The sequence below is a fragment of the Capsicum annuum genome, chromosome 8 (assembly GCF_002878395.1).
Source record: "Capsicum annuum cultivar UCD-10X-F1 chromosome 8, UCD10Xv1.1, whole genome shotgun sequence".
In the NCBI taxonomy this organism is placed as follows: Eukaryota; Viridiplantae; Streptophyta; class Magnoliopsida; order Solanales; family Solanaceae; genus Capsicum; species Capsicum annuum.
The window spans coordinates 34,082,387-34,099,141 of record NC_061118.1 but is presented as its reverse complement, the minus strand read 5'-3'; the positions used below and the strand labels follow the sequence as shown (position 1 = coordinate 34,099,141).

At 37.6% G+C, this 16,755-nt stretch overlaps 2 protein-coding genes across 2 annotated transcripts in view; both read right to left on the bottom strand.

The window, feature by feature from the left end:
* LOC107845293 (protein SIEL) overlaps window positions 1-10,524 on the bottom strand; it is a 14,702-nt gene extending 4,178 nt beyond the window's left edge. The window contains exons 1-5 of the mRNA XM_016689530.2: window positions 9,729-10,524; window positions 4,532-4,612; window positions 3,640-3,876; window positions 3,332-3,523; window positions 2,719-2,859 (exon numbers count right to left, since the gene is read on the bottom strand). Of these exons, the coding sequence (XP_016545016.1) occupies window positions 2,719-2,859; window positions 3,332-3,523; window positions 3,640-3,876; window positions 4,532-4,612; window positions 9,729-10,343 (1,266 nt within the window). The 5' untranslated portion in view covers window positions 10,344-10,524. The remainder of the gene's footprint in view (window positions 1-2,718; window positions 2,860-3,331; window positions 3,524-3,639; window positions 3,877-4,531; window positions 4,613-9,728) is intronic.
* Window positions 10,525-11,594: 1,070 nt separating this feature from the next.
* LOC107845311 (serine/threonine-protein kinase D6PKL1) lies at window positions 11,595-16,191 on the bottom strand. Its single transcript, XM_016689561.2, has 3 exons — window positions 15,622-16,191; window positions 13,430-14,724; window positions 11,595-12,701 (listed from the first exon to the last, which is right to left on the bottom strand). The coding sequence occupies exons 2-3, from the start codon at window positions 14,674-14,676 to the stop codon at window positions 11,828-11,830; spliced, it is 2,121 nt and encodes a 706-aa protein (XP_016545047.1). The 5' UTR covers window positions 14,677-14,724; window positions 15,622-16,191; the 3' UTR covers window positions 11,595-11,827.
* Window positions 16,192-16,755: the final 564 nt, after the last annotated feature.

Here is a 16,755-nt window from a genome sequence, read left to right as displayed (position 1 = left end):
AAGCTAATCCCACCCACTAACACCCCCATTTTCTTTCTTCTTCATTGTCGTGCAAGTGGTCGTAGCAGCAAAACGGGATTCATAAAGAACAAAGAAAATAAAGGAGGAAAAACATTGTATCAGACTTTTCTGCTTTTGGCGCACGCAGATGTATCTAGAGGACACAAAATCCATTATAGACATTCTAGGCTCTTACTAGGATTTAGATTCAGTTTCCAAAATTTTTGACTAGTTGTAAATATGGTTTCCATTGCATCCCATGCACTGGCTCAGTTAATATATACAAAAGTTACCTTCAAAAAAGAAAAAAAGGAAAATAAGTAGAGATCCATTATAAAGAAATCTTGCAAAAATGACATTTTAATCGTTTCCTCTTCGTTCCTCCCACTCTTACTAGAGTGCATGCACTCCTAATGCCAAGTGGACTAAAAAGGGGCAAATATCTACCACCACTACCTGGTTCAGGTTCAGGGGATAGTAGCAGGACCCCCGCAAAAGTTCCAGTGTCTCTTTGAAAAGGGATATCGATATAATCTTTATCGGATAATACATAACCCCCCCTCCCAAAAAAAAAAAGAAAAAAACTTGTCCACATGTTCCTATTATGAGCTTAAACTTTGCAGGGAACCACTTACCCTCTTAACAACTCAGTAATAGTATTATCCCTTTTCTCCACCATCTAACATAGAGGGCATGAGTTGACAAAAAGCACGTTAAAATTTACTACTCCCTCCGTCCCAAATTATGTGTCACCATTTCCTTTTTGATCGGTCCCAAAAAGAATGTCGCCTTTCCTTATTTGGTAATTTTTTAAAAATACAATTACAATTTTACCCTTAGTGGTTCCATTTGACTTTAAATACTATTACTCCTTTTTTTATTTGTTTTTTCAATTAAAAGTGGTCTCACTAGATTTTAAATACTATTACTTCTTTTTTTAAGAAGGGTAATTTTGTAACTTTAACAAAGTCAATACTTATTTCTTAAATATCGTGTCCGATCAAATGGCGACACATAATTTGGGACGGAGGGAATATTATTTATTCTCTTATTACAACAACAACATACCAAGTATACTCCCACAAGTGAAGTGGGATCTAGGGAGTGTAGGTGTACGCAGACCTTACCTCTGCCTTGTCAGGTAGAGAGGTTGTTTCCAAAAGTCGCTCGGCTCAAAGAAAGCAAAAACACAACATTCATGAGACATAAGCAATAGCAATAGCAGGACAGCCAAAACACAACACTCATAAGGTGATTTTGTCATGTCCTACGTCAACCTCCAGATACACCAGTCTGAAAGTATGAAACTATGGTGAATGAAGATATTAAAAAAGGGACGAGGTAAACCTAAAACATTGAAGAAGGTTGTCTAAGATGACCTGAATTCTCATGGAATCAATGTAGACTTAGTGAAAGATCGGAGAAAATGAAAAAAAAAAACTACATAGGTGATACGCTAGTTGGACATACGTTTAGTTATATTAATACATTTACATTAGTTCCTATACTTTCTAAGGGTCTTTTAGAATTATTATCGATGCAAATGCTAGTAGGAAATATGAAGAACTTTTAACCCTTCTCATTTTTATTTTTATTTTGTATAATGTTGGCTTAAGAAGGAGAGCCTTGGAGCAATGGTAAGTAGTCTTTGTGTGACCTATAGGCCATGGGTTCATGTCAAGGTATGTTGCCTATATTGCACCCTTTTAAGGCGTGAACCTTCCCCAGACCAGGCGTGAATGTGAGATGCTTTATACAATGGGCTGTCTTTTTTATAATGTTGGACTTGGATGAATTTAAATTTGAAACATGGTCAATGACGATCATATGGCCAACCCCTATTTATATAACATTGAGGCGTAGCTGTTGCACCCATATGAAGCAGGCATCTAAAGGAAGAGGTAGTATTTGACGAAGGTGGAAGGATATCAGTAAGTTGTATTCCTATTTTGCCAAAATTTCATTTATTTGGAAGGTGGCATATAAGAGTAATGTTTGTCAAATGAAGGAAAAGATCCGCAATTACCGTTCAAGCAATTGGAGAAAACTTGGGATGGCGAGAATATAGTAGTAAAATCATTAAATTTGTTGAAAAGGGGCGCACAAGGAGGTGAGGTTCAAGGTTGTATGAAGTTGAGTTACCACTCATGTGGCCTAGATTAAGAGCCAGACAACCTCCATGAAGTCTAGGATCAGGTACTTGCATAGAGACTTAGAGGCGGACATAGAAGTTGGAAGTTTATGAGTTCATACAACGACCTCAAGTTGTTCATGGTCAAATATTCATAGAAATTCAGTAAATTTCTAAATATATATAGGGGTTAGGGCAAAGTTCGTAAGCTACAAGGTTCATGTGAACCCGTAACTGACCCTCTAGATCCACCCTGCATAGAGCTTAATTGGGTGATCTAGAGAGATTCCCATAATGTTGCTCCTAGCCGCTGGAAATCAAAACATGGGCTAAAAATTGGAAAATTCTGGTGGGAGTTAAAGTTAAATAATAAATGGAATTTTCTTCTTGTTTGAACTCCCGACAAGGAGAGAAGCAGAAAGAATCAAGATGGGTTGCTATTCATTTGAGAATTTCAAACTTCATCTTGAATGGCAATCCAGCTATTGTCATTTGTCATAGACCAAATTGGCACCATAACCATGTTTGGATTTAAGTCATTTAACTGCTCAGTGAATATCAATGTGCACAATTCTTCCGCAACATACCTGAGGATACAATTCCAAATCTCTTATAAGTCCATTGACACACATTTTGAACATAACCAAGCTCGGTAGTTCTGTCAGTTTTAGTATCTTCCTCGCTGTACATCTTACCAAGCTGTGACTATCTAGTAGAATCCCAAGAAACTGCAAAATCAAAAATAAAAAGTTTAGAGGAAATCTCAACAGACTTCTCTTTCAAATGAGCAGAAGCAAATACAAATTATACAATATTACATACTTCAACACTACAATAGTCAACGGTTTCCTTATAAGTAGCTATAGCAGTCAAATTTAAAAAAGAGAAAAGCATCAAATTCCTGATGTCTAAAGAAGAACAGCAAAATCAAGAAAGGAATAAGGGATAAATCAGGACTTGACCAGCATGTGGATGAATGATCAAGATGAGAAGATAAGAGTTTTTAACTAGTTTATTCCATCAACAGTTAAGAAGTTGCACCATAGTAGATCAAGCTGACAAACAAACACTAAATGCTGCAATATAGCAAGATAGGTCCAGGTGTACTATTTGAACGAGGTGCAGACGAAGTAATTACACCTGCCTGTCTCTCAAAAAGAAAAAATAAAACCGAGGCCTCTAGATAAATCAAAGATTTACCATGTGCAGATGTTCTTCTTGCAACTTAAGATGGCCAAACATTGCCACATGATGCAAAGTATCTAACGCTTGTAATCTTACAGCCATTGAATCATCATTAAGTACGTCCATCAACAAGTTCACAACCTCATTAGAAAAACTAGAAGAAAGGATTGCTAACGTCTGCAAAGCTCGGCAAGCAGATTCTCTGACCTTCAATTAAGACAAAGGGAGTTATACTGGCATACTCCTTGTTGTAAAGTTTCTAAAATTAGAGAAAGGGAAATAATAATTGACTTTCAGGACATGGCAAACACAAACATCATTACCTCATATAATTCATCCTCTAGTCCATGTATAAAAGCTAAAATAGCACTCTTTGCTGGTATCCGGAACAAATATTTCTTTGAGTACTGGCCAGGAAAAATCATTTCTTCTGTTGCAGGTGAAGCTTTCTTAGATACAGTTTGTAAAAGAATATTTTCAGAAACAGTTTCAATCTTCCCTAGGGCAGTAAAAGCTTCAATCCTGACCTTGACACTCATGTCTCTCGCCATTGAACATAGCTGCGAGCATATCATGTAGAATGAGAAAAGCTTAAGTCAAAAAGATATTTTGCATTATTGTTTATATGGCAATTGCACGAAAACATGATCAAAACATTACTATGAACAGCTTATCCTAAAACATGTGAAGCATTTACCTGGTATAGTTGAAACAAATTCTAATAATGAGAGATAGATAGATAGATAGATAGAGAGAGAGAGAGAGAGAGAGAGAGAGAGTACATGCTGACTAATTCGGTTTCAGACAATTATGATTCACAAGATGTTCATGCCAAGACTCCGACACCTCATGGCAACATTGTTGTTAAATTAATAAGAGAAGTATCTCCAATGGTTTCTTCTGATCTCCCCTCCAGAACCTAAGTCAGTAATTGCAAGTGACTCATTACAGATATTAAGTCTATAAAATTCTGAAGATTGTTCTACAGAGGCCTGATTTGGGTGCCATCTACCTCTAGACGGATCAAAATTATCATTAATTTTATCTTGGCTTTCCTTCTGTTGCCATTAATTTTTTCTTGTTTTTTCCTTCTTTTCTTCCACATGGGTAAAAACCTTACACTATTTTCAGCCGAAGGTTGGCAAGGGTGAGAAATTGACAGAGATGACATTTGTGTAACCCAATCAGACAGATAAATGGAGAAGAAGGAAAAACCTGCACAAATAATGCATCGGACCAAACCCCTTTGCTTCTTTCTTGTTTAGATGCCACAATCAACTGCCCGCATGCACTAACCTGGATCAGCAACAGGAGTAAATGAATTAGTCATTGATTAAATATCCTCTAAGCAGGAAAATGAAAGTCACTGACCTTTAATTTTCCTATAGCAAATAAAATTTCAGCAGTTAGTAGGATCAGAAATCCACAAAAAAGAACCGGTTGGACAAACAATCCTGTGTTCTTAAAACAACTTCAACATTTATTTTCAACGAGAAACTTGTATGGGTTGTTTGGTTGGACAAGAAAGGAGATCTAATCTCCGCATGAAATCTAGCATTATTTAATGCAATGCTTGATTTGCTACTTTTGTTTTCTCCTAAATCTTGGCCAAACACATCGGTAGCCTCCTAAATTTGGCACAAACTTTCATTTTGGCACCTCAACCAAGTATTGTTCACTTTGAACACTCCAAGTAGTGCTCTATTGTATCATTTTGGCACTTTTTTGACAATTAACAAAATAAATCTGATGACATGGCAACAACAAATTAAATAATTACACGTGGCATCTTTTTTTTAAAAGAAAACTATTAAAAAATCTTTTAACACCCCCCCTCCCCCTCTTCCCGGTCTTCTTCTCCAGCCTTATTTTTGTGCTGAAATAATCCCACCCCACCCCCATTTTTTAATATCTTTTTTTTCTTTTGAATTTCATTAAATTGCAATTCTTCCTATTTGTTGTAGGTTTAAATTTTTTTCAATCTTAAATTATATAGTTTTCTTCTCAAAATTCAATACTGGGCCAAGTTAAAGATGGTGAAATCAGTGATAACATCATGATTTTTGGTGATGAATATTAAAATTGGGTGGAGGTAAGTTTGACGGTGATATTGAATTCAATTGTGCTGCAAAATTTGAGGAGGTGAATAATGAAATTAATGGTGGTTGTGTGGCAAATTTGGTTATCACTATTTTTTATTTTCTGCAACAATCGTGGAGGATTTAAGAGAAGGATTTAGGGAGGAGAAGAGTTTGAAAGTGTATATTTTCGGTGATATTATGACGGGGATGATATGATTCTTCGAAAGAATATTTTTCAGTTGTATTCTTTCATATTCTTCTAAAATTCTTCAAAATTAGTATGTGATGATTTTTTTTCTTCTATGTTTTTGTAATTATAAAATTATTGGTGGTAATTTGGTGGATGGTGATGGTGGTGATGTTGGAAGGTGGAGTTAGTGGAGGGAGAAGAAAAGGTTCAAAAAAAATTACAAAAGAAAAAAAGCTTAGCAATGGTAGCTAATGGTGGTGGAAGGTGGAGTTGGTGGAGGAAGAAAGAGGGAAGATGAAGAAGGAAAAAAAAAAAAATAGAAGAATCGTAAAAAAGAGCTCCTCACACGCCTTAGGTGAAGTGCAACACACAATGTGCTGAGTGTGCAAAAGGTGCCAAAATGAGACACTTGAATATTTGTTTAGGTGCTTAAAATGAAAAATGGTTGGTTGAGGTGCCAAAATGAAAATTTGTGCCAAGTTTAGGGGGTTGTCGATGTATTTGGCCCCTAAATCATACTTGCATAAGTCGTGTGGAAATCTATGCATCATTTTATGCAGCATGGAATATGGAAAAAGAATGAGGGTATTTGTTTTAGGAATCTAGTGTAAACTTGACATGGAGAAGGCATATGACCATGTCAATTGGGATAATCTTCTGGATACTTTGGGGAGGATGGGTTTTGGAAGAAAATGTATCCAATGGATCAGACAATGCATTTCTACAATCAGGTTCTCAGTCCTCATTAAATGATATCCAGCCAGATTCTTCAGTGCCCAGAGAGGACTCGCGTCCTTCAGTGCCCAGAGGGGACTCAAGACACGGGGACCCTTTATCCCCCTTTTTGTTTCTAATTACTATGGAGGGCTTGAACAGCATGATAAAAACTGCAAAAGTGAAGGGATGGCTAAGTGGCCTTGAGGTGGGCAGAAATGAAGATAATAGTGTGGAAGTGATTATTTGCAATACGAAGATGATATTTTGATTTTATGTGATGCTGAAGAAGATCAACTAAAGATATTAAGGGTGATACTAGTGTTTTCTGAGGGGGTTTCTGGGTTGCATATTAACAGGAGAAAAAGCTACTTATACCCCATCAATGAAGTTCAAAACTTGGAGAGTCCCCGAATGCCATAATGGGTGGGATAATTGGTGTACTACCTACAACATATTTAGGGATGCCCCCGGGGGCTAGATCTCAATGTAATGAGATCAGGAACAAGGTGATAGAGAAATGTGAGATGAAGCTGGCAAGATGGAAATCTCAATATTTATCTAGAGGTGGGAGATTGACATTGATAAATTTTGTCCTTGATGCCCTTACTACTTATATGATGTCTGTGTTCCTTCTGCACCAAAGGATTATCAACAGACTAGACAAAATTAGACAAAAGTTTTTTGTGGCAAGGAAATAATGAGAAACGAGTTATAACCTGGTCAAGTGGGATTTTGTTACATTGGGCAAGAGAAAAGGAGAACCGGGTATTAAGAATTTGAAAAATCAGAGCAATGCTCTTAGAATGAAATGGTTGTGGAAATTTTGCAATGAGAACCACTCCTATTGGAGGGAAGTTATCACAAAGGGAAGACTTCTTCTGGATGACCAAAAATGTAACTACTCCTTATGGAGTAAGCTTATGGAGGTCTATCAGGTCTTTATGGGACGAATTCAAAGACAATACTAGGATCAAAGGGGCAAATGGAGAAAGAACTGGCTTTTGGAAGGATATATGGCATGAGGCAGGTAGACTTGAAAATCTATTCCCAGACATCAGTGCCTTAGTTTCACATCAGCAAAAGTCCATGGCTGATCTCTGGTCACCTCAGGGGTGGAACTTCATCTACAGAAGACAGGTAAATAATTGAGAGGCCCAGAGAGTTGCTGATTTCTATAACACTATTGAACTCCCCCTGTGGCTTGGAGGAAGTCCAAGTACTTTACGGTGGAAGGGGAACAAGAAGGGTGTTTTCAAGGTGAATTATGCCTATAACTGGTTGAATCACTCAAACCAGGTCGTAAGTAATTGGCCTTGGGAAGGAATTTAGAAATCAAAGTACCATACAAAGTATCTTGTTTTCTATGGTTACTAGCTAAGGAAGCAATTCTGGACCCTAGACAACTTGATGAGGAGAGGGATTCCATTATGTTCTAGGTGTCTATTCTATGGAGAAACTATTGAGACAGTTAACCATCTCTTTCTACACTACAAAGTAACTAGCCAACTTTGGAGATTATATCTTTTTTTTTGGATAACCGGTGGCGTCTGGACCAGCTTTTGCATACCTCGACTAAATCTACGGGATATCTATCAGCTTCCACCAGCAATAGATACCAGGTAACTCTGTCCACCAAGGCTAGGACAGATGGGAAGAATCACCTAGTATTTTTTGTCTCTGCTGGGATTCGAAACCCACTAGGTCGTACCCAAGTTTCTATAGCAATATTGAACTCCTCACTGGCTTGGAGGAAGGCCAAGATACTTTACTGTGGAAAGGCAACAAGAAGGGTGTTTCAAGGTGAATTATGCCTATAACTGGCTGAATCACTCAAACCAGGTCGTAAGTAGTTGGCCTTGGAAAGGAATTTGGAAATCAAAAATACCATGCAAAATATCTTGTTTTGTATGGTTACTAGCTAAGGAAGCAGTTCTGACCCCAAAACAACTTGATGAGGAGAGGGATTCCATTATGTTCCAGGTGTCTATTTTGTGGGGAAATTGCTGAGACAGTTAACCATCTCTTTCTACACTGCAAAGTAACTAGTCAACTTTTGAGATTTTTTTTTTTGTGGATAAACGTGGTGTCTGGACCAGCTTTCGCATACCTCGACTAAATCCACGAGATACCTGCCGTCCACCAAGGCTAGGACAGATGGGAAGAATTCACCTAGTATTTTTTGTCTCTGCTGGAATTTGAACCTAAGACCTCAGGCTTTCCACCCACTTTATTTACCCACTAGGCCACACCCTTGGGTGCAACTTCGAAGATTATTTCTAAATCTCAAGAGCATGTCATAGGTTATGCCTGGCAAGATTACAGAAGTATTCAGAGTTAGAAGAAGCTGGAGTGCAGTCTAAGAGCAGAAAGATATGGAGAATTGTCCCTGCTAGCATTTGGTGAGCAATTTTGAAGGAAAGGAATTCCGGATGTCTCAATAGTATAGAAAACAGTATGCAAAAGGTGAAACTTAATTGCCTGTTAATACTATCCTTTTGGTGAAAGCAGTTATATTCAAATGACACTATCTCCTTAATTGACGTTTAAGTTCTAGACTCAATCTAGGAGCATATAGCTGGTCAAGATGTACTTATTGTAAATATGGTTTAGTATTGACTATGTACTGGTTGTAAAAATATACAAAGTTACCTATTTCCCAAAAAAAATATTGTAATAGGATTATAGTAGTGCATGGATTAAAAATACTAAAATGGCGCCTAACATCATAATAGCGAACAAAGAAAACACATTTGAATTATAAAATACAAGCATAGCATTGCAAACCCTACATCACTAATCCCTGCAAACCTTGTCTGTAAACCAAACGACCTCTTAGAGCATGAGAAGAGCTTTAACCAATTTCTCCAGCGATAGATTATTATTATTATTATTAAACTTTACCTTCTCAAAATAAAATTTTCAAAAGCTAATTTCAAGCACAGAAGATAGCCAGTACTTGACAATACTTATTTTTTTAGTTCCAACAAACGACCTAAATTCAGAACTGCAACAATATCAACCCAAGAAGAACACATAGTTAAGTTCCAATGAGATGTAATATAGAAATGGCCATGAACAATTCATATTCAATCACAAAATAACATCTTTCTGGTGCAATCCACATCATACTTTATCAATAATAAAATAGAATAAAATATAAGCCTCATAATAACCTAAAGTAATAGTAACAATTACATTCTTCTTTTATCCAACTAATACTACTACTATGCCCTATACAAACTAGTTGGTTCGGCTATATGAATCTTCAATATCCATTTCGCTCCCATTTACACATGTTTCATTCCAATATTAAACAATTTGGATTCTTTAACACAATAGGTTCTCTGTACCTTTCCTACTGATATACAAATAACACATACATCAACATGTACACAAAGACATATTCAACATTCGGAAATCTTACCACGCGAACTGCAGAACATCGTACGGAGTCCTCAGAATCAAACAGAAGCTCAACAGCTCGAAAATAGCAACCATCAATCAGACTTTCATCTTCCACAACAATGCACTTACACAAATCAGCTAATCCGTTCAAAGCAACATCTCGAATATACGGATAAGGATCCTTCGTAAACCCTAACAGAACCGTCAGCAAAACCGACGGCCGTATTTCAAATTTACTTACATTTAAAAGCAACCAATTCCGAGAAGAAATACAAGGCTGAAAAACAAGCGACAGGAACGTGGATTCATCATAAACGTTATCATCACACGCGAGTGCATCGATTAGTGAGCGCGTGGAGCGCGTGGAGAGAGTGAATTCACGGACGGCTGCGGAGATGCGGTTGTTGTTGTAGCGGCGGCGATCGGAGAGAAGGAAAAGTAGGCGGAGAATGTGGTGGTGGAGAAAACGCAAATTAGGGTTAGGGGTTTTGAGGGAGGTGATTAGGGTTTCGGCGACGGAGGAAAGTGTAGAGTCGGAGGTGGAAGGATTGGTGATGAGAGAGAGAGCTTGTAAGAGAGCTTTAGCGTTGTTGGTCTCGTCGGTCTGCAAATTGCTCCGGAGATGGTGTTCCATCGGTGGACGGCCGGTGATTCGTCGCCGGCGAAGGCTTTTCTTTGTTGAAGATGATTACTACCTCGGTTAGCTTCAGTAGTTCAATTTGAATTTTGCACGCCCTTTAATCGTGATTAGGATGTATTTTAGCACATTATTTACATTAAAGGGCCTATTTGGAAATTACATGAAAGTCGAATTTGAATTTAATTTGGTGTAATTATAATTATTATTTATAATTTATAAAAATTTATCGAAAATAGTTTCCTGTGGTGAGGTTTGTGTACCGTCATTGACAGCTCACTTTTGACCTATCAAAATATCTTTTTAAAAGAATAAAAGTTATTCAGAAAATCACAACTTAAACCTTAACATTCTCTTTATATATTTTTCTCTTACAATCTCCATGGCAAATGGCTCCCGACCTTCTTCCTTTGGTACTTTTCCATTTATTTGAGTAATTTTCATTCTTATAGTTGATCATCACTTTTCTCGATCGATCTAAATTTACTTGCCTTTTAATTTTATTTTACAAATTTTATTGTTAACCAAAATGCCGACTTTTCAAGTAAACAACAAACGCGTTAACAAATGAAAAAGGGGTATTCATAGTTATAGAGCATCCAAAAAATCCTCGGAAGAAGAAAGATTCAAATAGCAATTGAAAGTGATTTTCACTGTATGGAGTAAAAATATAACAACATAAAGCTTCTTTATTTCAAATCTTAGAATATTTCATCATATAGAAAAAGGGGCCTCTAAAGGGACACCAATAACAAGATGATGTAATTTGGGCCACCAACATATTTCCAAATCACAAAGAATTTAATTGGGTTCCACTTGTATGCTGCATTGGATCCATAACATTTCTATTCATTAATAATCCAAACTTATTATGCTTTTCCATTATCAATTTCTGAACTATGCAACAGTATGATTCTGCTACTATAGCATGAGGCAATTACAAAACAGTAGTCAACTTAGCGCACTAGCTAGCTCCATCTTAATTTATATGAAGGTGTTTGGCTATGCATTTTTGTTAATCTTGCAATCTGAAGTAAGTCATAGATAGTTATGCGACTATAGAACATCTTATTAAGAATAAAATAGGTTGTTTGAAGTTAACTTATCATTATTATTTTAGGATCGACTAAAAAGCAAAGAGAGTCACATAAATTGCAACTAAGGGAGTATTATATTGCCAATTGCTGCTTCATTATAGTCTTAGCCAGTTACCAAGACAAGGAAATAAGGCATTCATCATGCTCAACATTCAACTGTAAAGAATACTGAAGTAGACTGGCTTATGATGTGAGGAATTCTCAATCTAAACAGTGCAATTAACTTGCATCGTTTCACCTTTCTGGCGCAACCCCATTGGCCAGTGATTTTTCTAGCTACAAGTTCTTGTGTGCAGTTCATCAATTGAACAGGTAACAACTAGAAGAAAGCTCAACTAATGGCACTGATACAATTCTACTGGACAAGAATCCTATATCCTAACACTAAAAGAACTCAAAGTCAAGATATTTACCCCCAGGCTTTGCATCTGTCCCTACCACTCTTTTACTAGTATTGCCAACCCCAACAGGGTTCACTTGCCCAAATTTTGCAGGGAACTCCGGCTCCACGGGTCTTGGCACTTCGGGTGGTGTACTACAACGTATCAGAGCCCAATTAACACCTTCAAAGAAAGGATGCTGCTTGATCTCAGTTGCTCCGCGCTTCACCCCAAGCCGGTTTTGAGGCTCTTTAACAAGCAAGCCGCGTATCAGATCACGGCTAGCATAACTGGTTGCAGGAGAATCTGGAAATTTAAGCTGTTGGCCGACTACATTGAAAAGAGTTGCCCTGTTGCCTGATCCCTTGAAGGGGGTCTTTCCATATAGTAGTTCATGCAGGAAAATACCAAATGTCCACCAGTCTACCGCACTGCCATGGCCTTCTCCCTTTATAATCTCGGGGGCCAAGTATTCATGAGTCCCAACAAATGACATTGATCGTGCTGAAGTAGGTTCCGCAACTAGCTCAGGCATTGAATTAGCTGGAAACCCAGAATCAGCTGTTCGAGGCTTAGGTGATTTTTTCTTGCTCTTTTGAGGAAATATACGGGGAAGGAAGCATGCTGGTTGCATGCACACAGATGTGGGCTCAATACACGCTGGCTGCACACAAAATGCAGCTCCTCGTTTAGAAGGATCATCAGATGAGGTCCTTATGAGTGTGGGTGAAACTGCACATCGTAGGGATAAGTCAAAATCTGAAAGCATAATGTGGCCATCGTCGCGCACAAGAACATTTTCAGGCTTTAAGTCCCTGTACACTACACCAAGCATATGTAGATATTCAAGAGCCAATAGAACTTCTGCTGCATAAAACCTGTGGCAGAAACTGGGGATTAGTTAAAGTTTGATTAAAGAACACAAAAGTTTAAACATAATTGCAAGGGAAAGATTCTGCATGCGACCGAAACTGGATTTTATTCAGCTTTTGCATATAAATCTCAAGTAACATGCTCTAGGTGATAATGATTGAGGATATGATCTAATGACCACATACTTTGATGTCAAGCTAGGCAAGCTCTAAAATTTTCACACCAGATTCGAAGAAAACCCAAGCAGGGACACAAAGGGACTAAAATTTATACATAGTACAAAAAAGATAGTGAACAAACTGGCTCTTTGGAAGCTTAAATCACAGCTTCAACATTAGTTTTCATCTTAAATAAAACATACTTTAAGGATTTTTAGCAGATATTCAGTATTCGCTATTTGTAAGTAAGAGAAAGTGGGCAACAATCTTTTCACTTTTTCTGGATAAGTGAGATGGGCAGCATTCATTGCGGCAAAGTCATCTCTTTCCATCAATACATCCTCTCTTCCCCAACACCAACCCATTCAAGAACAACAGGTCCTTTGTTAACCGGTAAAGGTGCATGTAGTGGCAGATAAAGAATTTCACTTGGGAAAGAGAGTAAATACCAAATACAGATTAAGGAATGTTTTAAGTTACCAGGAGTATATTACGCTTATTTAGGACTACATGTGAGACTTTTATAAGAGGGTTTTACACGTTGCATATTCTAGACAAGGATAACAATTCCATACCTTGCAGCATATTCTGAAAAATGCTTGCCAGGTTGTCGCTGTCGAAGAGTATGCAGATCTCCTCCGGGACAATATTCCATGACCAAACATGAGAAGCGATCGGTCTCAAAATGAGTGTACAATGTTGGCAAGAATGGATGGTCTAACAACTGCAGGATTTCTCTCTCTGTCTGAGCACGGGTCAACTTCTTCCTACTTGCAAGAGATGCCTTATCCATCACTTTCATTGCAAAATAGCTACGAGTTCCGCTAAGCTCAGAAAGATAAACACTTCCAATGTCTCCACAACCAAGTCTTTTGAGTAACCTAAAGTGGCTCATGCCTAATATACCATCACGTGCCCGAATTGCAAGAATAGCCTTCCATCTAGGATCATTTCCTTTGTGAGGCTTATTGGCACTGCCAGTGATGTTACTCCAATTACTATCATCACTAAGTCCACTACTGTCACTTGCTCTGCTAAGGCTAGTTTTACCACTTTCGAGTGAATCCCCTCGAATGCTCCCTTTTGTGCTCTCATAATTTTTGTCCACACTAAGCATGCCGTCGCTCATAAGCCCATCACTCCGATATGTGCTTGTGCAACTGTTGACGATACTCATAGATCTCATGACACCAGTACTATCAATGCTACTAAGTGGACTTACATTTCCACTTGGGGGCTGCGATGCATCCCAAATACATTCTTTCTCTTCAGAATCATGAGGCAGACTTGCTTCTGTGTTTTGAGAAGGACGAGGAACTGTAAATGGAGAGGAGATTAGACCTAGATCATTTGGCTCTTCAACCAAGCTCTCTGCAGGTGAAAGAAAGGATAGGCTTGGTTTGACATTAGGAACCCGGATTGAAAGATCGTCTAAGAAAGGACCCTTCAAGGACATGTTTTTCACTAGGCATTTTCCATCTGCTTTGTTCTGACCAATTGGTACATACACTGGTCTCATCAGGTCTCTATCGACAGGTTCCGGTGGATGACTCGCCCCATGAAACGACGTCGAGCCACTATCTTCAAGTGAATCATCACTACGCTTAATTGTACCAGCATCCACCATGAGGTCTTCTTCTTCTTCCTGACAGGAGGTCTTTCCTTTCCATGTTTGTACTGGAACAGCCATGCTAAAATCTCGAAAGCCCTGCACGTTGCATTTAAAACCAACCTCCTTCTTGGAAGTGGAGAAATTATGTGTCACCTTAGCCCCTATAGGGAACTTTCTTGTTGACTCTCTAACTTCAGGTATCCTTTCCATCTCCAAATAGTATATGTATCATCACAAGTACATCACCAGAGGAAAAGTCTGCAGAAGTGCAAAAGATCAGTATCACCTTTCCCATACAATACTATACAGCTAATCAAATCACTAAGACTATTTTGATGACAATTATGCTAACACTTAAAATAAATATCTCATCAACAGTCACCGAAAAATCCACCAGATTGAACACAAAAACATAACAAAGGTTATGTTCACACAACACAACATCATTACAACAGCAACATACCGAGCGTAATTTTACCAAGTGGGGTCTGGGAAGGAAAGGGTAGAATGTACCCAGAGCTTACCCCTGCTGTTTAAACCTCATTAGTCACAATAAAATCTTCAGATTTAACGTTCAAGTTGCTCTATGTGATGTGGTAAGTAATTGAGGCACTTTCTTAAGAGACATGCATGATGTAATACATAAACACCCAATCAGGCAAATATTATTTTAACAATCACCTGAATATTCCACAATTCTCACAAATTCCACTAGTTACAAAATGAAATAATCCCCCCACCCTCCCCCACCATTAACAGAGCTTCTCACATCTCACAGTCTTTAAAACACTCACCGACATGGAAATATACACAGCAAGAATACTGCATAAAAAATGGAGAGAGAAGAGAAAACCATCAACAGATCTAGCTAATTCTAAAATGTGCATACATAATAAACCCATTAATTTTTTTTAACCTCAGCCCCCCCCCCCCCCCTCTTTTTTGTGCTCTTACTCAAACTCACAACCAGGTGCTTACCATCCGAGCAGCTCCCTCAAGTCTACATAATAAACCCACTGACTCTAAATTGCTTGGAATATTTTTTTCCCGGAACAGAAACTCAAAAAATGCTAAGAACAACAAAACGAGACTCAAAAATGACACCCCACATTACAGTTACAGAACAACAACCAAATCAAGAAAGCAGAATTTTACCAGTTCAACAAAGAGATCTGAAAAGAATCAAAAAAAATCCTCAAATGGGGTCTCTTTATTTTCTCCCCCAAGTCCTTGGAATGCCAAAAAAGCAAAGCTTAGCAAGGCTCCAGCTATACACAGTGATTTCTGCGGCGGGGAAGCAGTACAGTAAATGGGTATTAAATTGACTATATAGCTAAAAAAATGCTGAAGCTATGCCTACTACAACTGAATAGAAAAAAGATTTTGCAGGTTCAGTAGGAGTACTAGGTGGTGGTGGAGGAAGAGGAGGAGGATTATGGGTGATTTTGCTTTTGCTTTTGTTGTTGTAAAATCTTTAGTCATGTTTACACTGTACTGTCATATGAATACTCCGATGATGATACACAAAAGTGAAAGTGTCATTCTATGTTTTAGCAATTTATTTCCATTTCTTTTGCTTAGTGTTTTGTTGGAATGTTGGTTATATTTTCTATTTTAAATAAAGAAGAATAGAAAGAGGGAGAAAATGCATGTTATGAATTTGCAAATTTGGGTTTGGGGGGTGAACAAATATGGAAAAATCCTTAACCACTCTCCCTCTGTTGTGTACTTGTTAATTTAAGTACCTCCTTAGTTAGGTACTTGGTGCAAACCAACCATATTCTTTCAATTTTAATTAGAGATAGGGGCGGAGTTAGGTATTGTGGATGATTTATTTGAACTTCTTTTGATAAAAAAAAATAATTTTATGTGATTGAAATTATTATTTGTGTATATATAGTAATGGTTGATTCTATTTTACTTTATGCGTGTGTGCGCATTTATGTCTTTATATTTGAAATATCCTTAGTAAAAATACTAGTTTTGGTGTTTTGATCAGAGATTGGGTTCAAGGCTTTGGGCTCTAGAATGTTCTCGTCATATGAATCAATTCTGGACGAACCATATCTCTCTTTTAATTCTGTTATTATTATGGTGTTATCTTCATTAAGTCAGTAATAGAAATATAGAGAGAGGGGATAATTTCGTCGCTAGGATGAACTTTTTTTGTATGAGACAATTTAAAAGTAAATTATGGAAATTCATATTAATTGTGGGTCAAAATAAGTATGTAACGCCAAATTAAATAATTTCTTCATTCATTTTTACTTATTTATATTTTACTTGATA